Here is a 22,941-nt window from a genome sequence, read left to right as displayed (position 1 = left end):
TTTACTTTTCAGACACTTTTATCTACAGTATAAACACATTACATCTAAAAAAGGGCAAGAAGAAAACAAAGAACCCTGAAGTGACTGATATGAGTGGATCTTTTTGGAAAGAGCTCCGACTGGCAGCGACTTTGACAGGAGCTGGAAAGAGTCTGTGCAGTTTTCTCTTATTCTGTTATTCAAAGGAAGAAAATCAAGTGCATATAATCAATTAAATAATAATAAAAAAAGAATGATACAAGTCAGTTTGAAATTGTGTCAAACGGGGATTCAGCATCAAGACTGCTTTGGCTGCCATCTGCCAAGAAATAAGTGGTGTTGATAGGATGACACTCGTCCATCCGCCTGAACTTTGACAGGCCAAAAACGTATCGTACGTACGTGTAAGCACATGGTGGTCAAGGTAAAGCCTCCATCAAATCACATCACACCATGTTTTATCGTCTTTTAAGGTTCTTACAGGATCATCATTCACAGAATAAAAACTGTGTTCCAAAACTCTACAAAGTAGCATAAAAATATTAATCACAAAAATATGGTTAAAAATTGTGATAATAATAATAATAATGGATTGGATTTATATAGCGCTTTTCAAGGCACCCAAAGCGCTTTACAATTCCACTATTCATTCACTCTCACACACTGGTGGAGGCAGCTACGGTTGTAGCCACAGCTGCCCTGGGGCAGACTGACAGAAGCGAGGCTGCCATATCGCGCCATCGGCCCCTCTGGCCAACACCAGTAGGCGGTAGGTGAAGTGTCTTGCCCAAGGACACAACGACAAGGACAGAGAGTACGGGGATCGAACTGGCGACCTTCCAGTTACAGATGCGCTTCCCAACCCCCTGAGCCACGGTCGCCCCTAAAAATTGTGACAGTGCACAGGGCAGAAAACAACCTGAAACTGAATGTAACTCGTAATGGACTCCAGGAGACAGACCGGTCATTCCCCTGACATCGTAAATAGAAAATGAGTGGAATCTGTCTCCATCTTCAGGTTGCTGGGCACCCACATCTCTGCCAATCTCACCACAGCACCATCACCCCAGTAAAGGCGGCCTGGCAGCAGCTGCACTTCCTCCGTGTGCTGAGGACCAGAAGCTGCTGCTGACCTTCTGACGCTCCTTGCCTGGGTGCTGGTACGCAGGGGCCACAACTGAGAACAAGAAGTCTGCCTAAAAGATCCTTGGCTGCCTTCTGCCACCCTTGGAGGCCATTGCCAGCTCCTCCTGCCTCAGGAAAACCAGGGCGTCACAGGTGACCCCTGCACCCCGCTCATCACCTGTTTGACCCACTGCCCTTCAGATGGTGCCTCAGGTTAGCGTCACTGGCAGCTGAGATATTATAGGTGGCAGGGCAGCTCTACAGAGCCAGAAGTGTAACATCCAGCATTTTAAAAAATTTAAGAAGTGAAGAGTCCAAGCTGATGCTTCAAAACATGCAATTTTTATGTTGTGATACATATTTATATATATATATATAACTCATTGCTATGTAAATACACACATGCTCTAACTGCACTTTGTTAGTCACACCTAACACAAATCCCTAAATAATAATATGGCAGAAATCTAATGCATTTAGACACGGCTCAGCTGACAGGATCACTTGTTACCTTGATGCAGTAGGAGACACACTGGGCAGCACTCCTGTCAGATCCAGTCTCACCAAGACTGGATGATAGAAGCAAACTGTAGTCTGGTCTGATGGATCCATCCTGCCTTATATCAGTCAGGCTAATGGTGGTGTCATGTTGTGGGGCGTTTTCCTGACTATAGTCAGGGTTGGATCAGGTGACCATCCCTGCTGCGATAGGCTGCTGGGGCCTTCCTATGATGTACTGAGCGTTTCTTCTTCACTCTCTGTAAACACAGTCGCTGCATTGAATCTTAATTTTGCAATCTTTAAAGTCTCCTGCGACCTACTGTCATTACCACTGTGCTTCATAAGGGCAGCACCAACATTCATGTTGCTGGATTAAAACCTCGTGATTAAAAATACACTTTGAAGACTGAACTATGAAGCTGATCTCCAAAGATGAATCATTTCTTGAGAATTCTGATTTTAAAACAAGCATCAAAATCAAAGACTGATTTGCGACTGGTTAAAAATGCTAAATGTACTCACCCACCACAGCTCACTGAGGTCCCACACCTCCAGACCCCCGCCCCCCCAGCCCAGATCCACTCTACTTTCCAACGTGTTCTTGTGTCTCTTGCTCCTTTGTCTTACTTTTTATATTTTATACCTGCACAGTTGGTGGAGCAGACAATCTGGGTGTACACATACAATGACAGTAAAGGCATATTCTATTCTGTTCCATCACAAGCTTCTATATTAACCCAGGAATTCTGCACACTCACAAGAGGAGGTTATTTCACTCTTCTACACAAACTTAGCCATGGCTAAGGCCAAACAGCAGAGGCCTGTTCAGCTTTTAAATCCATCCGTTATCCATGATACGAACTCAAATTTAACAGACAAGCCTTCACATCGACATTCCCAGAGCTTTGTGTTCACATTGTGTACATACTGGAAGCACTGACTACGTTTCGGTCCACAGGAGTCGATTTGTGTTGCACGTTGCAGTAATTAAACAAAATAAAATCTTTCTATCTATATACACTTTCAAAGCAGTTTCAGTCAAGCAATAGCAAAGATGCTGAACACCTGACAAACAAGCTTAGTTTTCCCCAATTTATGGTTTTATTGTCATACTTGTTTGCTTTGATAACATTTGAACACGCTCAAGCACACTGCCAGAACGCCACATGAGAAACCAAAAACTGGGTAAAAGCAGAGGGAAACATGTACACCCAAGATCAACATTTGGTTTCAACTGTTTAGTTCTTTCAATTTCCTTTGCAAGTTACTGTGAAAATCATTTTACACTCCGAGCAGAATCCTGGTCCACATCTGTTTTCAGATATAAATTCTGCCATTTGTCATTTATGGAAAGAAAAAAAGTGGAGGGGAAAAAAAAAAATCATGTATGATAAGCAGACCAGAGTAAGGAGGTGGGGGAGGTGGAGGGAGGGCTAACCCAGAATGGCATAGCTGAGCTCTCAATATGAGAAAGCCGACTCGTGTGGACATCATCTTGGTTTGTCATTTGCTTAAAAACATGTTTCTTTTTCACATGAGTTTCTTTTTCTGAAGCTGATCTTCAGCACGCAGAAAGGGGGCGTGCAGGGAGGCGCTGTCACCACTGATAACAGTGTGGGCGGGTTAAGACCAAGCTCCGCCTGCTCCTCCTCACTCAGACTCTTAGACTCGCCGTCAATCTTCAGTCCCGCTCAGCCACCAGCTTCAGCACTTTTCCGATCGCGATGGTCTTCCCTGGAACATACACCAACAAAGAAAACACTCCTCAATATTGCGTGAGTCCTAACACGGCTCTGCTATTGGAGTTCTGCTTCATTATATGTAGGATGCTCAGACCGGGAAAAATGAGTTCCATATACATGCAAGTAATTCCTGCTGTGAGTGACATTGAGGCAAGCAGAAATCCTAATGTGGCTGCCTGCACACAGGGCTGACTGCGAGTACAGATGCTCTGTATATCTGTACACCTGTGTACTGTGCTGCGAGTCGAATAGTAAAAACGAGCATGACTGTTGATGAGTCTTTAAACCAGCTGCTTACAGAGCCTTTTATGGATGCAGATTGAGCTGCATCACCGAACCCACACCCTGAAGTGGGACACCCGATTTATCCTCGTTGGACCGAGCAGTAAATCAGATGGCAGAGCTGATGTCTGCACGACGCAATCAGCAATAAAATAGCGGTTTTCTGTGCACATCCAACCAGTTTACCACATAGCTGGTTGTCACTAGCACATCACACCACAGTTTCTCTCTGAAGCATGAGCAGGAACATCCGCCAGCCTGTCTGCAGGGGGAGGGGAGAGACACACACCCCCAAATGAGCTTCACTTCATAGATGTGAGGGGGGGAGAAAAAAACCCGTCTCTCTCTGAAACTTATTTTGCACATATCAATTTAGTTTTCCTGCAGACGTATCAGGGAATGCCAGGACTCCCAATCACTTACGTTTGTGATGCACCTGTTGGGGTGCATGTGGTGAAAAGTGTTTTATTGCATAACGTAGTGCCGATTACATGTTGCAGACATGAACCGATTGTGCCACTCAGTGTGCCCAACCCAATGAGGACAAACCAGCGTGCCCGACTCCATCTGTTTGGTGATGACGTCGCCATAAAAGGTCTTTCAGACAGTGGTTGAACTGAAGGGCTGCTTAAGGCCTAGTTTAAAAGTTCTTTGTCTTAATCCCACAGACTCTACAGCCCAGAAAGCCAGGTTAGCTGAGACTAAAGTCAAAGGTTTCAATTAACAAACAAAGCTCTCTCTCTGCCGACACAGATCACCATGTGTGTTCAAAGTTTGACTTAAAAAAAGAGATTCCTTTCTTTAATGTTTTAAATGACAGTGTTCTGTAGTGTGGTATGGTTCTACTGAGATCATATACTGAGTTGTATCTGAATGAAGGCCAGCTGTGCAGTAACAGCAGCACAGTTTGTGTCTTTGATTTTCCAATTGCAATGTGTTTGTATCAGCTGGAACCTAATCTGCTGTTCAACACTGTTGAACTGCATCTACTGGGACTGTGTTCAGTTACAACTGTAGACCGTTCAATCATTAAAATGACTTCGATCTGGTCACAAGCTGCAGTGATTTTCTCGTTACCGTCTACATTATCAGACAGATAGAACGATAGATATATATGCACACACACCTTCATCCCGTAAGGTGAACCGTCCCATCTGAGGGAAGTCTTTAAATGTCTCGAGGCAGATGGTCCCTGCTGTGCGCAGACGGGCGATGCACACCTGGTCCTGTTTCACAAACCGTGGTCGTGTCTTGCTCTTCTCTCCTGTCTTCTTGTCTACCAGACAGATTAAGGCCTGCACCCAAGCAGCATATGTGGATTTGTAGCAATCTTAAACCAAATGTATAACATTTGGACAGATTAAGATATATGGTCCAAAAGTCTTGAGCCACCACTCATTTAGATTTTGCTAGGATAAAGACAAACGCTTGCAAACACACTGCAGAATTTCAGTGAATGTAAGTGAATATTTGGTGTGAGCACCTTTACTCTTTAGCACATGCACTCTGAGGCAGCTCTGTCATTTCTTATGTTCAAGAACAGTTTCCCAGACTTTTTGAAGGACATTGAAAGCTCTTCTTTGGACGTTTCTGCCTTTTTCCCTGTTCTCTGTCAAGATGATCCCACACTTCCTCAATAAAGTTGGATTCTGGGCTCTGGGAAGGCCAGTCCATAACCGATGGTTTTCCACTGTGTGTTTTGGCTTAATTATGCTTTTGCTGCACTGACAGTGTGTCTGGGATCACTGCTGCTGCCAATCTGAAGGTACTTTTTTCAATTCCAATAACTTTGATCAGATCTCCAGTGCAGCCCGAACCAACATCACTGCTGTACCTCCCTCCTGAACTCTGACAACAGTTTTGTTTTTTTTTACAACAAGCTCTCAGCTGACAGCTGTTTGGGGATCACCTTGTTAGCCTGTCTAACCGTGCTGTCTTTGGCCTTCTTCATAATGAAACAGATTATGTGGGGTTTTGGTTTTTTAAAGACTGCTAGTAAGAAAAGCCCCTTTTCCATTAGTACCTGCTCAGATCACTCGCCTTTACCCAACTCAGACTGACAGTTACCTGTTACAATCGAGTACCACCTAATGTGCGTAGTTGTCGTTATAGCAACACGGCTGGTGTGATCCCGGTCTGTGGCTTTTTGTCACACTTGAGGACCTCGTGTTATTTTTTGTAGCCAGTTCTCTTGTTGCCTGGTTTAAAGAATAAAAAAATGGCGGTTTGGATTTTCGTGAACGAGATGCTTTCATGGCTTGTGAGCGGTCAGTGACGCCACTGACCAGCCAATTGGTGGCGTGCAGTCTGATGACATCGCATGTTAGTACCTCTTTGGATCGATTGGAACTCTGGCCAAACAGGTACAACTGGAAAAATCCTGAAATCGATCCGAGTAGGTACTAATGTAAAGGAGGCTAAATAGGCCCAAATTGGTTCCTTGGTGAGTTGCCCGTTTTGTGAGGCCACTACACTGGTGTTTGTGTTGATACAGAATCTTTGTTATGCTTGAATGATTCATAGGTCAGTGTTAAACGGCTTAAGCAAAAACAAATCCTGTGAAAACGGTCAGGTATTTACACTGAGTGAAAAAGCAGCCAATGTCCACAACTTTGAAAGACGTTCCATCAGCCTGGAGAGCTCCTGATCCAGACCATATTTTAAATATAAAGAAATGAGTCGGGGCTCAAGACCATCGAGAAAGTGAATCTGGCATCAGGTTTTACCGTAATTTGCACTTCTTCAATGCAGGTGTGAATGTGGAGGACTGCATTGTAACCTGGACAGATGATGGATTTGTGTTCAATGATGACAATCTGCAGAGGAAAGAGTTCCGGTGATCAGGATAAGGCTGCCCATACAACATTTTCTCACTGTTAACATCAACAACTGTCTTGTGGCATCAAGCCTGAGATTCATTGCGGACCACGTGAACAGCTGCTGTGCACGTTGTCTCGATGCATGCTCAATCATCGTGGACGTAGCGTTTTGCTGTGAATGTTGTGTCGATGGGCCCTGTAATACCAGCAGAGCGTCCACGTGCACTAACCTGCGCGTCAAACGTGCGCCCTGAGTGGCACAGGTTCTCTGCATTGCACAGAATGAAGCCCGGGAGGATCTCCTCCTCCTCTATGCCTTTCAGTCGCAGCTTGAGATTTTCACCTGGCTCTGCGTCGTCCGTCTCCACGTCATCAGAGAGCAGACTCAACACTTCCACCACATGCTGCACATATAAAGAGACAGAACAGAGACGTGTATCCACATCCCCACACCAAAACAGGTGACACTGGCAAGGACCTACATGGGATATCACTAGTTTGTTTTCCTTAAGAACTCTATACCCGTTAGTTTCATGCAGCCTATTACATCTGAATACATGCTTCTAATTCTAATTTTAACTACAGGCAAACAGCCAGTGAGCAGCAATAATCTCACCTGGCTCCGGCTTATGGAAGAAGATCTCTTACCCTGTTTGGCATCATGACCAGCTGCTGTGCTTTACTGATGGAGCCAGACTCCAGTTTGCCCAGAATCACAGTGCCCATGTCCTGGTGGAGACAAAGAGTGTTACAGAGCAGCTGAGAGAGAATCTGTGCATCTATCAGTCTGACCAAGTCTCCACTTCCACCGCAGCAGGACATCATGTCCAAGTTCAATGTGGCAGCAAACGATTAGAAAGAGCGGCTGTGACGAGAGGTGGCCACTCACTCGCCATGAGAGCATCAGACTATCATATGCCAGACACACTGGGACGATCTGGAGGCCGGTCAATCTCAGTGTGGACTCCATCGGACATTCATGTTTTAATATTTCTGTCAGCAAATGTCTAGGAAAGCTCAGGGTTGCAGCGCATATGTGCCTGTCAGACTTCATGCTGAGATGATGTTTCAATGCTGGGAGATGGCACGCTCCTTCAACTCTGTGCAGAGCAGAGACGGCTAAGAGGAAGTGCTCCGATTCAGAGTCAATCTTTAACCAGCTAATCAGTAACTGTTCAGATTTTAGGTTTCTGGTTTGTATACGCTGCATGACATCATGCTGCAGGGGCTCACAACGCACCGTCTCATAGCCCCGTCAAGATTACACGCAGTCTGTGTCACGTAGAACATGTAGTTTGTATCAACGCACAAACATAAAAACTTTCCCCGTTTGGTTTGTTAACCTTTGTCAAAAGCTCCACCCTTTCGTAGAATTAACCAATTTTCTTGGTTAAATCTAATCATGCTAAACTGTAATGCAGCTTTTAGATGTGCAAATGAGAAAGACCCTTACCTTGTATTTGTCTACGATCGGCAATCTTACAGGACCGTCACTTGATCTGTTAAAATTTGGCAAACTGTCCAAGTGTGGAATAAAAGGTAGACCTCTGCAATATAAAACAAAAACGATTCCTCGTGTTTAACTCGTTTGCCTGATCTCTTCAGTCGCCACAGGTGCAAAAAGGAACACAGCAATACTTACGTGTACCACGAGCACATGTTGGCGGGCTCCTTCAGGTTGGCTCCTGTCAGCCCGGAGCACGGCATGAAGTGGACATCTTTCTTTGGATTGAAGCCCACTTTCTTTAAAAATGGCACCAGTTTCTCCTTACACTCTTCGTACCTGCGGGTTCAGACAGGGTGGATGTAAACCTCTTCAAAGGACAGCAGCATGACACAAAGTGACCACCGCATGTATCAGCAGTGGGTGGAGGACAATGTGGCATGTGCAGCACCAGTGAGGTCAAATGCTGACAGGATGAGTGGAATTAACCTCTGATTCAGTCTCCCACAATAAACAAGCATTTATTTCAAACTCCTATTGAAGTAAAACTGAAACAGCATGTAGAGGCCAGCAGAACAGAGAATTTGGATTCCCAGTAATCGCTGCATGAGACGACTCAGGACAGTGTTAAACATTACATTACTATTGTTATTAATAAAAGTAAACCCACTAATGCTCTAATTACAGATTACAGTGTAAGCCAGTCAAAGACGTGTGTATATGTATACATGCAGACTTTAGCTGCTGTTCAGTGTCCAAACCTTTCCAGGCTCCAGTTGACTGTAGGATCATCCATTTTATTCACCAGAACTATCAGGTGCTTGACTCCGGCTGTTTTGGCCAACATGGCATGCTCCCGTGTCTGTCCACCTTTCTCAAAGCCGGTTTCAAATTCACCTTTCCTGGCAGATATCACCTGTGGGACAAAACACTCACTCACTTTGTGCTACAGCCTGGTGTAACGTCATGAAACAGATAACACAAATGCATTAACAACAAAACAAAGACGTTAGAGCTTAGCCTATCCCAGCTGTCACATGGTAAGGACGGCACACACTGAGCAGCTCACCACAGGGTTATGAACATGAATAATTCTGAGCACTGACATTTTTATACTTTTAACTTTGTCCAAGTTTAAAGGGTTCAGTAACTAGTAGTGTCGTTTTTTCAATCCTGTCATACTTTGGAGCACTTGGAGGGAAAGTATGTTAAGCACAGATACTCCTTCATAAACACTATAGAGGGAGTGTGTACGAACAACTATGGACACAGATGTTTTTGAGAGGTTTGTTATACTGAATAAAGATGGAACCAAACTCTTCACCTGAGGCAAAAACACAGGCAGGGTGTGAAGGCATTGCAAGGAAGAGTTAGCTGATGATGTGCAACCAGGAGCAAACAAATAACTCAAGCAAGGATCACCAGCTGCTGCCTGACAGGAAGAGCCCACGATGAACGGGAAAACAGGACAGCTGGCTAAAAAACTCAGGCAGAAAAGTTTCCAGCTTTAGTATGTGATAACACCTCAACTTCTAATGAGTTACAGTGTTAACTTCCTTTAGTTATTGTTAAACTGCCATGTTACGCAGTTGTGTTATACTTTTACTCCAAATTCTCAGAAAACATCTGCTGCTCGATTATGGCAAAAATGATGATCACAATTATTTTCACTGACATTGAGATCTCGATTATTTGACGATATTTATTTAACAATAACAACGTGTTGAATAATGACTTTAAAGATTGTCAAAAAATAATATAAAACAGTGCAAATACTGATAACAGTGCAAATGTTTGCAATATAAAAATCAATGAAAAATGTAAACTTCTATGTTTAGTGAGCTTTGCAGTGTTGCTCTGTGGTGCAGCTACATTGTAGCAAAGTTTACACACTGTGTCTACTTGATCCACGTCTGACTGAACCCATAATGTTTCCACACCACTGAAGTTTTTTTTTAACCTCTTTTCAACCAACAGCAGTCACTCTCCTCTCCAAATAACTTCTGCTTAGCTTTCCGAGCTTCCCTCGGGTCCTCTTAATCAGCGGTCCCCAACCCCCGGGCCTCGGACCGGTCCCGGTCCATGAGTCGTTTGGTACCGGGCCGCGAGCGTTGAGGCTCAGGTGTGAAATGTCTGGTTTTCAGGGTTTTTATCGGTTTTCAGTGTTATTTTGTTATCGCTTTTATCGTTTACTCGGTTTTCCTGGGTCTTTTCATGTGTGTTATGAATAAATCTTTTTTTCGGTACCGGTACTAGTTTTATTTTGTTGTATTTATCCGCGACACCTTAAAGGCCGGTCCATGAAAATATTGTCGGGCATAAACCGGTCCGTGGTGCAAAAAAAGGTTGGAGACCGCTGCTCTTAATTGTTGTGACGTATGTTCGAAATGCAGAGAGGTGCGCTCGATTTGCCACACGGAGCAGCGCGAGAGTAAAGCACGAGGGAGGGGCTAATAATCGGCTCAGTCATTTTTAATGATCGTTGAAAGCCCAGATCGTAATCGAGATTCAAATTCGATTAATTGAGCAGCCCTATGCTGAACTATGTTGTGTTTTAGTTGACTCACACTTTGAATGTAGTGCGTCATCAGCAGGGTGGAGAAAGCCCTTCACTTACTAATAAATACTGCCTGCAAACAGCAGCATTTATAAAACTGACGTCGTCATCACTGTGGTATCATTTGCCCCTATTACATACACAGCAATGATTTTCTTCCTCTCATTTACTCAGAGCAGTACAAGAGCTACAGTGCTCTTCAGGGCGTTCTTTAAACCAGCTGAGTACGAGTGAGCGCAGCAAGTCTCATACGTGTAAGCCTGCTCACTATGAAGCGCACAGTGATATGCTCCTGTTAGGAGCAGCTGCATCCCTTTGGTACACGTAAAGACCCTCAATCAGCGCAGTTAGTGGTCTCAGCTATACTATTAGTCCTTGTAACACACACACACACACACTCTAAACCAACAGCTCTCTGTAGCAGACTTACACGCCGACTTCCAGTTTAGCGTTAAGCTGCACTGACATACACTCAAGCGTCTGCATTTGATTTCAAAGGTAAACTACAGGGAATTCATTACAATTGTACTTTCTGGTGTTTTTCTCGGGGGTAAGTTCAGTAACACTGCTCATTTCCTGGACTCACCAGCACAGCCAGGTCTGCTTGTGATGCGCCTCCGATCATATTGGGCACAAAGCTCTTGTGACCTGGAGCATCTAAGATGGTAAAGTGCTTCTTTTCTGTCTCAAAGTATGCTCGGCCAACCTCCACCGTCTTGCCTTTGTCCCTCTCCTCCTGGTTGGTGTCCAAAGCCCAAGACAGGTACCTGAAGATAGTTTCAATAAATAAAAAAACAACCTGAGACAAAGTGCTACTGTGTTCGTGGTCACTCTCAGCAAGTCAGTTTCTACGATGTGCTCGACACACAACACCACCATGTTGATGCAGACACAGCAGACCATCCACTCACCAGGTTTCCCGGTTCTTTTCCTTGGCTTCTCTTTCATATTTCTCTAAGGTCCTCTTGTCTACCATGCCAGTCAGATACCTGTGGTACATGAAAGGAACATGTCAAAGGCACGATGTGATGGAAGCAACTTCACTCACCTAAAGAAAAAAGGAGACTACTACTCACATGATTTGTCCTCCAATGGTCGACTTGCCAGCATCTGGAAAAGCAGCATATATTAATCAGCTAACCTACACCTTCCACGTAATAAACCCATTTTTACCATACCTGATGTGCGTACGAAACTAAGTGTGCGATTTAGTTTGTAAATAACAACCAGAGCGGGTACAACCGGAGCCCTAATACACCAGTGAAAACAGCCCCAACAAACTAAATGTTTGGACAAAAATCTCAAAGCCGTCGTCGTTATGCGTGCCAGTCACACTCACACATGCTAACTCAAAACAGCAAACGAGACTTTCCACTAACCTACATGTCCAATGAACACCACATTGATGTGTTCCTTTTTGGGGGCATCCGGCTGTGTGGGTGGAACCTTGGGCACGAGCACCTCCTCTTCCTCCTCCATCATCTCTGGAGCGGTCTCGTCTGGCACTTCTGGCCCCCGGTCCACGCACACGCCGCCTCCTGGCTCTTCCTCGCTGGGTTCTACTTCTTTCTGGTCCCATGGCTCCTCTGCGGTCATTTCTGCATCACCATTTTCCACGGGCGCTGCACGGACAAACAAAGCACATCTTTTTTTTTTTATGCTCATTTAAAAAATGAAAATAAAGAGCATTTCTCACTTCCACCACCATTACTTTCTCTGCCTTGTGCCACTCAAAGGCTCTCTTAAGGCATTTGCACAAGAAGTCAAAGTTCTTTACAGGGAGTGCAGAATTATTAGGCAAATGAGTATTTTGTCCACATCATCCTCTTCATGCATGTTGCCTTACTCCAAGCTGTATAGGCTCGAAAGCCTACTACCAATTAAGCATATTAGGTGATGTGCATCTCTGTAATGAGAAGGGGTGTGGTCTAATGACATCAACACCCTATATCAGGTGTGCATAATTATTAGGCAACATCTTTTCCTTTGGCAAAATGGGTCAAAAGAAGGACTTGACAGGCTCAGAAAAGTCAAAAATAGTGAGATATCTTGCAGAGGGATGCAGCAGTCTCAAAATTGCAAAGCTTCTGAAGCGTGATCATCGAACAATCAAGCGTTTCATTCAAAATAGTCAACAGGGTCGCAAGAAGCGTGTGGAAAAACCAAGGCGCAAAATAACTGCCCATGAACTGAGAAAAGTCAAGCGTGCAGCTGCCAAGATGCCACTTGCCACCAGTTTGGCCATATTTCAGAGCTGCAACATCACTGGAGTGCCCAAAAGCACAAGGTGTGCAATACTCAGAGACATGGCCAAGGTAAGAAAGGCTGAAAGACGACCACCACTGAACAAGACACACAAGCTGAAACGTCAAGACTGGGCCAAGAAATATCTCAAGACTGGTTTTTCTAAGGTTTTATGGACTGATGAAATGAGAGTGAGTCTTGATGGGCCAGATGGATGGGCCCGTGGCTGGATTGGTAAAGGGCAGAGAGCTCCAGTCCCACTCAGACGCCAGCAAGGTGGAGGTGGAGTACTGGTTTGGGCTGGTATCATCAAAGATGAGCTTGTGGGGCCTTTTCGGGTTGAGGATGGAGTCAAGCTCAACTCCCAGTCCTACTGCCAGTTTCTGGAAGACACCTTCAAGCAGTGGTACAGGAAGAAGTCTGCATCCTTCAAGAAAAACATGATTTTCATGCAGGACAATGCTCCATCACACGCGTCCAAGTACTCCACAGCGTGGCTGCAAGAAAGGGTATAAAAGAAGAAAAACTAATGACATGGCCTCCTTGTTCACCTGATCTGAACCCCATTGAGAACCTGTGGTCCATCATCAAATGTGAGATTTACAAGGAGGGAAAACAGTACACCTCTCTGAACAGTGTCTGGGAGGCTGTGGTTGCTGCTGCATGCAATGTTGATGGTGAACAGATCAAAACACTGACAGAATCCATGGATGGCAGGCTTTTGAGTGTCCTTGCAAAGAAAGGTGGCTATATTGGTCGCTGATTTGTTTTTGAATGTCTGAAATGTATATTTGTGAATGTGGAGATGTTATATTGGTTTCACTGGTAAAAATAAATCATTGAAATGGGTATATATTTGTTTTTTGTTAAGTTGCTTAATAATTATGCACAGTAATAGTCACCTGCACACACAGATATCCCCCTAAAATAGCTAAAACTAAAAACTACTTCCAAAAACATTCAGCTTTGATATTAATGAGTTTTTTGGGTTCATTGAGAACATGGTTGTTGTTCAATAATAAATTTATTCCTCAAAAATACAACTTGCCTAATAATTCTGCACTCCCTGTATATAGCGCAATTAAACAGCAACTGTTGACCAAGGCAACGCTGTACTTTTAAGATAATCAAAAGAGATAAAAACAAAAAGCATAAAATGAGAAGGTTTGAGTAAGAAATGAGACAAAAGTACAAACTCATTCATTCACTTAACAGCCAAGGAATAAAAGAGGGTTTTCAGACAGGTTTTGAAAGTGTCTGATGTTGGGGAGGACCTGATGTGACAGTTTGTTCCACAAGGAGCAGTCACAGCAAAGGCCTGATCTCCTCTGTGCTTTAACCTGGACCTTGGGACAGCCAGGAGCATTTGATCTGCAGACCTCAGTCATGTTGCAGGAGTGTATTAATTTAAAAGATCAGAAAGGTATGAGGGTGCTAACCTGTGCAACGGCTTAAAGACCATGTTTACTGTAAGCTGCAGTCATCACTGTGTTGTTGCCAAAGTAAAAGAGAAGAAGCCATACTGTGAGATGTTAGGTACAAGTTTGTCATCTCCTCATGTACTGTATGACAGAAGTGCTAACAAGGTGTCCAATGTACAATCGTTTGTACTCATACGCTGAATAACCTGCCTGGCCAACCTCAGTTGGAAATTCTTCTTAAAGCTAAGAATAAAATAAAATTGAAAAATGGAGTATCTATGTTCATATTCGTGTTCCTCACAGAAATAGAGACCTGCTATTAACATGTCCCTGAAGCAATGTCATACATTATGACCCAAACATGCCAATCACCATTTCTAGGACTGGTTCATAGTTCGCTCACTATTTTAATGACGACTTTAATCAACTCACAAGAGCTACCAAGAACTGACCCAGTTCTTTTTTATTGCAATAAAGCAGCTAGGATGGCTCTGCAGTGCTTCACAGACCAACGTCCTGCAGACAGCAGTGTTTGTGGGTGATGTTCACGTCTGGCTTTAAGCTACATGTGTGGACAGCACGGTGAGCCATGTTCACAGGCAGGGATTTCTGAAGCCGTGCCCATTTTTAATGCAGTGCTGCCCGAAGCTTCGTCCCTGCACACAAAGATTGAACCTTCTAATGATCTTATCGACTATAGATGTTGATTCAAGTTTCACATTTTATGCTGAGGAAAATTTGAAATTGCTCCACAGTTTGTTCCTCCGAGTGTTTCTTATGAGTAACACTTTTCCAGCTCCTTGTTGCCCTGACCCATCTTCTTGAAACGTGCTGCTGCCATCAAATTCAACATGAGCTTATTTGTTTTTTAATGAAATAAAATACCTCAGTTTAGATATTTCATGTTTTCTATGTTCTACTGTGAATGATATTTGAATAGGAGATTGTCAGATCAACTATTTTCCTTGCACACACGCACGCACGCACGCGCACACACACACACACACACACACACACACCATCCCAAGATTTTTGGAACTGAAGTTGTAGAAACCTTGTTTACAACACCAGCATGCCTACCATGTGTCCTTCCTTTATTCTCAGTGACCTTCAGGTGTGTGCAGACACAAACACAAGCTGTGTTTGACCAAGATGAAGGCGAGCCACAAGCCTCGGTTACAATTTCCACGTCTTGTGATGCAAAATTTCAGAACTGTGAGGGTCTGTGTCCGCACGGCTGCCTAATACTTAGTCCTTTACAGACACCAGGTGAGCCAACAGCAAGTATTCATTCCTGTTATATCTCTGAACTCTGCCCATTTAAACGACTAGTTACAAGGAACGTCCCTAAAATTTAGCACAGGTGTCAGCACCGTGAATAAATACAGTGTAATGGGAGATGTTCACATTTCCAGAACAGCTGAGTACAACCAATGGATCTAAATAAACAGAAAAATCTTTGCACCAAACACTACAGATTTCTGCGTGCCCTCACTCACTGCCCCATGTGTACAGTCAACAAGCACCACGACTTCAAGATTCACTGTACTGTGTGTGGACAGTACGGTGTAGGCGAGTCCTAACCACCATATTTATGTGCAGTCCCCCAAAGAATCAACGGTGCATCACTTGGCATGGATGATGTGGCCAGGTCAATTGTTGACAGGCTGGAAAGTGGGCCTGAACAAGGCAGCGATAAAAAACATAATTAAAAACGACGGGGAAATAAAATAAAACCAATCAAGGTGGAACAGTGGTTTGCACCACTGCCTCACAGCAAGAAAGTTCTGGGTTTGAGTCCACCACCTGGTTAGGGCCTTTCTTTGTGGAATTTGCATGTTCTCCCTGTGCATGTGTGGGTCCTCTCCGGCTGCTTCCCATAGTCCAAAGTAGGGCTGGGCCATATTATACCATTCACGGTAACACCGGTACAATGCTGGGCAACAATAAGAAAATAAAATATAACGATAAAACGCACATGCGCAGTGCCTGTTTTCATACGCACATGGCCGAAAAAGCATGGCAGCGACTGAGAATGAGAAGGGAGAAAGCGGATCATTGAGTGAAACGGATGAACCAGAACTTGTTTGTAAAAATGCTGCAACTTCAGTGGTGTGGAACTGGTTTGGTGTTTGTCTGTCAGATACACAACACAGCACATTTTTTTTGTAGAACATACAAGTGGCCGTCGTTATTGCCGTATTTGTCTGACTAAGGTGCTCGTAAATCAGAGTAATCTGGGACCTAAACTCCGCCCTCTCACTGAGAGTTAAAAATTGTCTAAATTCTTTCATCTTTAACAGAATGATCAGCGTTGCTGCTTTACCAGGTGTAACAATTACGTTTAACATCCAGACATCCATGAAAACAGGATTTATTACATTTAACAGAGTTAGAAGTTAGCTCGCTGGTTTCCACCTAAACATGATATAGCATGTTCTGACTGAGAGATTTCTGAAAAAAAAAAATCAAACGTACAGCTCTGCTATCACTTCCAACATAAATGAAGACAGGAAACTAAACAGCAGTGACATTTGTAGGGTTACTGAAGTTGGGCTAGCTGGTATATAATGATGTGCTACGTGATCGCTAGTGACACAGCTGTGTTAGCATAAACAGTGAAGCTGGAGGATGAACACTAACACTTTTCCCCTCAAAAGTTAACGTGAGGGTTCCTGATGGTTAGGGACAAATGTAATCGCATGGCAGGATGCTGTAAACGGACCAAACTTCAGTCAGGAGAACAACTAAGATAATCCATCCACAATACGAGGTTAGTCATTAATATACTGCAACAACATGGGAATAGAGCAGCTGTGATAGAATACAGCATTAATGAATCGATGGCACAGAAGTGGAGGAAGCAAGAAGAATGAGTTGAATAAAGTTTGATTTATCTGACTGCTTTGTGCCTTATAATCCCGTGCAGCTTATGGTCCGAGAAATACATATTTGACTTTTTTATTTGGCACACTGCAGTTTAATGTTGCAAAGCACCTCTTTTTAACTTCAGTGGATATTATACATGGTTATGCTCAGGATATGTCAGCCCATTTCCACTGGAAATGCCTTTTGGTTAAACTTTCAGCAAGGAATTTGCATTTGCACTGTTACATTTTTATAAAGCTTTAATGTATATAAAAACAGCTGCTTGTTTAAGTGACAATAAATGGATGGGTTTTCTTTGTGCTAGTAAAGATGTGGAGTTGTATTTTGTCTTGCATCAATTATATCGTCAGTTATATCGTTATCACAAATTTTGAAATATATATTGCGACAAATATTTTTGGCCACATCGTCCTGTTCTAGTCCAAAGACATGCAGTTAGTGGGGTTAAGTTAACGGGTGATTCTAAATTGGCCCCAAGTCTGAATGCGAGTATGAATGACCTGTCCAGGGTGTACCCGTGTCTTGCACCATAAGCGCTTAAATGGGCTCCAGAGTGGAAGAAAACACCTACAACATAAAAGGTGGACTGCAAAGCCACGTGTAGGCTCACATGTAAGACCACTCAGAATGGGTTGATGTTCCCTTACAGATAAAAATAAATAAAAAAAGAAAATAAAATACAAAACAACCCCCCCCCCCCCAAAAAAAAACAACAAAAAACAAAAAACAAAAAAAAAAAAAAAAAAAAAAACACACATTTCCGGTGACCCCCTATTAGCAAGCACTTGGCAACAGTGGGAAGGAAAAACTCCCTTTTAACAGGAAAACACCTCCAGCAGAACCAGGCTCAGGGAGGGGCGGGGCCATCTGCTGTGATTGGTTGGGGTGAGGGAGACAAGACAAAAGACACTGGAAGAGTCTGAGATTAATTTGAATTAATGATTAAATGCATAGGTATATAAACACAGTGAGCAAAAAAGGTGATTGAAGAAGATGCACTAAGTGCATCATGGGAAACCCCAGCAGCCTAATCCTGTTGCAGTGCAACTAAGGGAGCATTCAGGGTCACCTCATCTATATATGGTTTATCAAAAACATACTTTGTCAGTCTACAAGCCAAATGATGTTACTGGAGGATTCAATGTGAGCCTATCAAACATGTTCATGTAGAGTACATCTCTGCATGCGTGTCTAAAGTGATAATGAAATACACTCCCAGTGAACATGACAGAGCAATGAAAAACAAGACAAGCTGATGCTAATCTACAACTGAATACAGACGTCAGTTGCTGTTTGCTCAAACACTGTACTCGGGAAGAAACACACTGTAGCAGATGCATGAAGCAAACACTGCTGCGAGGTGAAGGAGAGGAAACCAACTGTTCTAACTGTGTGAATCAATCTGTGTGAGATTGATTCAGCATAAATGTCATTGTCAATATTGTACTCATACACAAGTATTATGTGTGTGTATGTATGTATATATATATATATATATATATATATATATATATATATATATATATATATATATATATATATATATAGTATTGTTCGATACATATGCGTACCGAACCGAACGCACTGTATCGAACGGTTCAATATCGATACGAGTATCGTTGCACCCCTGATATATAGATAGATATATACACACACACACACACACACATATAGAGGTGTGTGTGTGTGTGTGTGTGTAAGGCACACTGGGAGCACTACAAACATGAAGATTAATCTCGGCAACAAATCTAACATTAAATTAACTTACCTGAAAAACCACAACTGGGCACACTTAGCTTGACAAAGCTACTTTTCAGTTCAGAGCAAGGTAACAAAATAACCGTATCCATCACCTACTTCATGTACAAAAACCTACACCCACACAATTTTGTGAAAAACAAGGGCTACTCTTATATGCACAAGAACCAGGGGACAGTGTCAGAAACACATGCAATAAGCAGTCTCTTGTTGTTGCTTCTGCCATCAGTGGAGAGCAGCAGAGTTACAACATACAAAGAGTTGAAATGACACTGAGTAAAAAACAAAAACCACATGTTTCTTCTCTGGCAACTGACTGTATTTTTCATCTTTTAGGGGTTTTTTTTCTCTCTCTTCAATTCTCTCTGTGGTCGAGTCTGCTGACACTTCCTTTCCTGTTCAGGCCCACTTTTCAACCAATCAGCCTACAGACAGTCATCCCCAAGACTACTGGCGCATCCTCAAAGGTTTCATACCCAGAGTCTGCACATATCAGGACAATAACACGGGCAGTAAGCGCTTGTATGTAACACTGTAGCAGTGTGTGTGCGCAATTTGTGTGCCACAGTGGGAAGCCAGTGACCCACACAAACACGCTTCATACTAGGGCTGAACGATATATCGCATTTGCGATAATATCGCGACATGATCAAGTGCAATTTTCTAACCGCAAAGGCTGCGATTATACTCTGGACATGCCCAAATTCATGGGCTGCATCCTCCTGAGGCCGCATTTGTAGACCGATTACGTCACAGCGACGTGCCGAAGGCTGTCCAAATTACTACCATATCCCAGAATTCATAGCGCGGCCCAGCCAAACTCCAGTTTCCAACAATGGCGGCCGCTACTAAGTTTTAAAATTACTCATACTAATCTTTCTGGGTCACAAAATAAACTTTTAACATATTTTCAGGCGAGAAAGTAGTTGTGTAAACATCAAATATCTGCTCGGTTTATCAAGATATCCCATATTTGCAAAAGTGCTTCGACGTTTTCAGAGGCGTCTGCTACCCACCAGCTCGACAGCTAGCCGGGAGCTCGAGGGTTACTGATGCGGCCGAGAACGGCACAACTCCCGGCACATCATTTTCAGATCACCGCGGAGTTTCGCTGCTCGGGTTAAACGTAATATATAAGTCACTTAGACAACCTAAAAATGTTATTGTTGGGCTTTTTTCAGTGTTTTGTTTGTTCGTGAGTAAATCGGTTTGGCTGAGATTAAAGTTATTAGATTAGATAAAATAAAACTTTATTAATCCCCCGGGTGGGTTCCTCCTTGGTTTTCACACAGCTGACTAAACGTCAAACAGAAAACTTATTAAACAGAAGTATGAGACAGTCGAGAATTTACACCAGTGTCTGGTTATATTTTAGATAGCAAGAAGCAGACGGCCGAGTTTATTAAACTCCACCGAGACAGCGGTGACGCTAATCAGAACTAGACCGTCCAATTTCACTCCTTTAAACTTTAAAGGCGTGTTTGTGTGTGTGTTTATACAATTGCTATTATGTTTGCACTTTATGTGTAATGTTACTGACTGCAGAGATCAGTAAGATGTGTGTATTTTTTATTTATTAGTTTTATTTATTTAATATTATTTTTTAATTGAATGACTGTCTAGTAGTTCACAGATGTCGAAAAACTGAGTGTGGTAAAGCCACTGATTTTGTTTATGTATATTTCTGCAATCTGCACATTGTACTGACTTTCATTTTAATGTTTACACCAGGGTTCCTTGTCAGCACTTTATGCTCAGATGTTTGTAAGCTAAAAATAAACTATTGTGTATGTTCAAATATACTGTTGTGATTGAAGAAGTTAAATAAAAATGTCAGTCATCAATTCATGCATCACCTCATGTCATCATAACAGAGGTCTGTCTTCCAGGAAAGAACAGTTTAAAATTAATGTAATATAGTATTGGCCATACTATATGATGTATTGCTTGTCTTTGTTTAATAATACAGAAGACAAAGACCTTAAAAAATAATCGCATATCGCATCGCAATCGCAATATTGGGGCAAAAAAATCGCAATTAGATTATTTTCCATAATCGTTCAGCCCTACTTCATACATACCAGCACTTTCTGACATCTCCATGGTGGACATCTTTTCAACAGCAACTAAAAGAGAAACAATGGTTACATTTAAGTTTAATGTAATCTTAATGGAGCTTGTTCCACAATCTTAAAAGAAGAGCATGTGAGTTTTAAAGCTGCAACTGGCTTAATTAGAAAACAGAACCGTCTTTGTGCCCCACAAGTAGCTCTCATTGTATCTTCAGAGGCCATCTGACGACAGAACCTGTAACAGTTTTACTGTTTTAGCTCCCGTGTGTGGGGCTCAATATGGGCGGCACACCGCGGATGGATGCAGGTGGTGTATGTACGCTTTCCTGTGATCGTCTCCAGAGTGCGTCAGATCATCCACGTCACGCCACATACTCATACTCACGCTCTTACTAATTTGTTCGCAGTGACGAGTTTAAGCTTTCCGCAAACACTCCCGGGAAAAGTGCCAGTACGGCTCCAGTTACTGCTCAGAATGACTGATCTCTTGGTTGTACGGCGTCGCTGACGCTAAACACCGAGATTCCCAAAACTCAAACGTGAAAAGCACGCCGGCTAACGACCATGCTAGTTGGCTACCGCCGGGTGGCTGAAACAAGCTAACGCCGGTTGGGGTGGTTACTATTTAATCAGTTATGACAGTATTTAACAAGCTGCAGAACAAGAGGCGGCTAGATGTGACAAGTTGAAAAACTTACAAAGCGCAAAGCTTACCACGAGAAGGATTAATAACCCGAACAACGTGGAAAGCAGCTAGTTTATCGCGTTTCACGGAACGCGTGTCTGCAAAGCGGCTAATGAGCTAGCAGCCCAGCCACTGCTAGCTCTTAGCTAACGCAACCCCGTGGTGCCCCTGTACTCACCGGCAGAGTCGACGTTTGCCGGGTGTGCTTTCAGGCCAAAAGCCGGAACAAACTCGGCGGCGTTTACATTGGGCACAAATGGCTTAGCGTTCACATTTAGCGTTGTGAATGCTGATTCAAGTTGTCCGTCGATCGTGGCCTCCACATCATCTTCTTGTTCCCAGGAATCAGGGGCAGTGTCTCTCGGGTCCATCGTGGTTGTTGGATTTTCACCGCTGTGAGATTTGAGCTGCGCAGTTGTTGAGCCACACGAGCGTCCTCCCGAAACCCGACGACGCCGTCAGCCCTGGCAATGCTGGAGAGCGTCCCAACTCCAAGTGTGCCGTTTAATCTCCGACTCAAGTAAAACCCAGCAGCCGGTTTCTGTCTGACCAGACGCCACAGAGGATGTTCGACTCAGCACTCCCAGAGACTGTCCGCGTGAGCTAATGCGTCCCCACAACCGCCGGCTACCCGCAGTGACCCCTGGGATATGAAGTCTTATTAAAAAACGAGAGCGCGTCTGCTTCGAAAGAATTTTCACACTAAGAGAACTACATTCCCCGAAAGACTACGGACACACGGTTTACGTCAAAAAATTTCTCAGCTTTGTAGAAACCGCAGATTCGAGTCAGATTTTGTTTGATTTTCTTGGAGTATGACTTTCGAAGGCTTATTCTTTCAACTTGATTAACTCTTTAATATGAGTTATATTTCTTGTTTGCTTGAAGAAGACATTATACTCGAGTACAAAAACACGCTAATGCACCCCCACCGCGCGCGCGCGCACACACACACACACACACACACACCCCGCTATATTCTAAAACAAAGCCACTAGTGAAATGTATAATATAATGTATCTCATATAATTAGTATAATATATAGTATAATATAATGTATATTATACTATATATAGTATAATATAATGTATAATGTATATATAATGTATCTCAACAGAAGTAAGTTAAAACAAAATTGGTATGCTTCAATTAACTGCTTCAAAACATTTCACAAAAACAGCTGCAGGTTAGACAAAAACCTCCAATACACTGACAAAAAACGATTATAATTCATAGTTATAAATTCCCATATTTGAATTTCCATATTTACAGAATTAGAAAGTATGTTTACAGTCTGGTGCAACAATAACTTGTAGATAATTTCCCTTTCATACTCTGAAGTCATTCACAAATAAGTATTACAGTTTGCTGGTTTGACTGATAGGTATGCCACCATCGCTGTAGCAGACTGCTGTCTACCAGA

The 22,941-nt window shown here is 43.1% G+C and overlaps 1 protein-coding gene across 3 annotated transcripts; it reads right to left on the bottom strand.

Annotated features, from left to right (window-relative positions):
• Window positions 1-2,697: 2,697 nt before the first annotated feature.
• On the bottom strand, window positions 2,698-22,131 carry gspt1l (G1 to S phase transition 1, like). Of its 3 annotated transcripts, XM_085351271.1 has the most exons (14): window positions 21,697-22,131; window positions 20,843-20,887; window positions 11,829-12,071; window positions 11,526-11,559; window positions 11,361-11,438; window positions 11,036-11,216; window positions 8,654-8,808; window positions 8,091-8,231; window positions 7,902-7,995; window positions 7,097-7,177; window positions 6,679-6,852; window positions 6,356-6,445; window positions 4,756-4,924; window positions 2,698-3,339 (listed from the first exon to the last, which is right to left on the bottom strand). In XM_085351271.1, the coding sequence occupies exons 1-14, from the start codon at window positions 21,887-21,889 to the stop codon at window positions 3,287-3,289; spliced, it is 1,731 nt and encodes a 576-aa protein (XP_085207397.1). In that variant the 5' UTR covers window positions 21,890-22,131; the 3' UTR covers window positions 2,698-3,286. The 3 variants fall into 3 exon arrangements, with proteins under 3 accessions (XP_085207397.1, XP_085207399.1, XP_085207400.1); XM_085351273.1 differs by lacking the exon at window positions 20,843-20,887; XM_085351274.1 differs by lacking the exon at window positions 21,697-22,131 and having other exon boundaries at window positions 11,833-12,071; window positions 20,843-20,882.
• Window positions 22,132-22,941: the final 810 nt, after the last annotated feature.

This window comes from Diplotaxodon limnothrissa, linkage group LG4, assembly GCF_057381915.1.
Source record: "Diplotaxodon limnothrissa isolate DT_005_m linkage group LG4, D_limnothrissa_male_GT1.1, whole genome shotgun sequence".
Taxonomy (NCBI): domain Eukaryota; kingdom Metazoa; phylum Chordata; class Actinopteri; order Cichliformes; family Cichlidae; genus Diplotaxodon; species Diplotaxodon limnothrissa.
Note: the sequence above shows the minus strand (reverse complement) of the source record. Positions and strands in the feature narration are given on the sequence as shown.

Bases quoted from the DNA above. Each gene is read 5' to 3' on its own strand.
- gspt1l (XM_085351271.1), bottom strand. From the start codon at position 21,889: ATGGACCCGAGAGACACTGCCCCTGATTCCTGGGAACAAGAAGATGAT. The intron at 8,232-8,653 runs GTTTGGACACTG...CTGAACCCGCAG, and splicing joins GTCAACTGGAGCCTGGAAAG to GTACGAAGAGTGTAAGGAGA. The intron at 6,446-6,678 runs GTTAGTGCACGT...TTTCCTCTGCAG, and splicing joins GGCGCACGTTTGACGCGCAG to ATTGTCATCATTGAACACAA.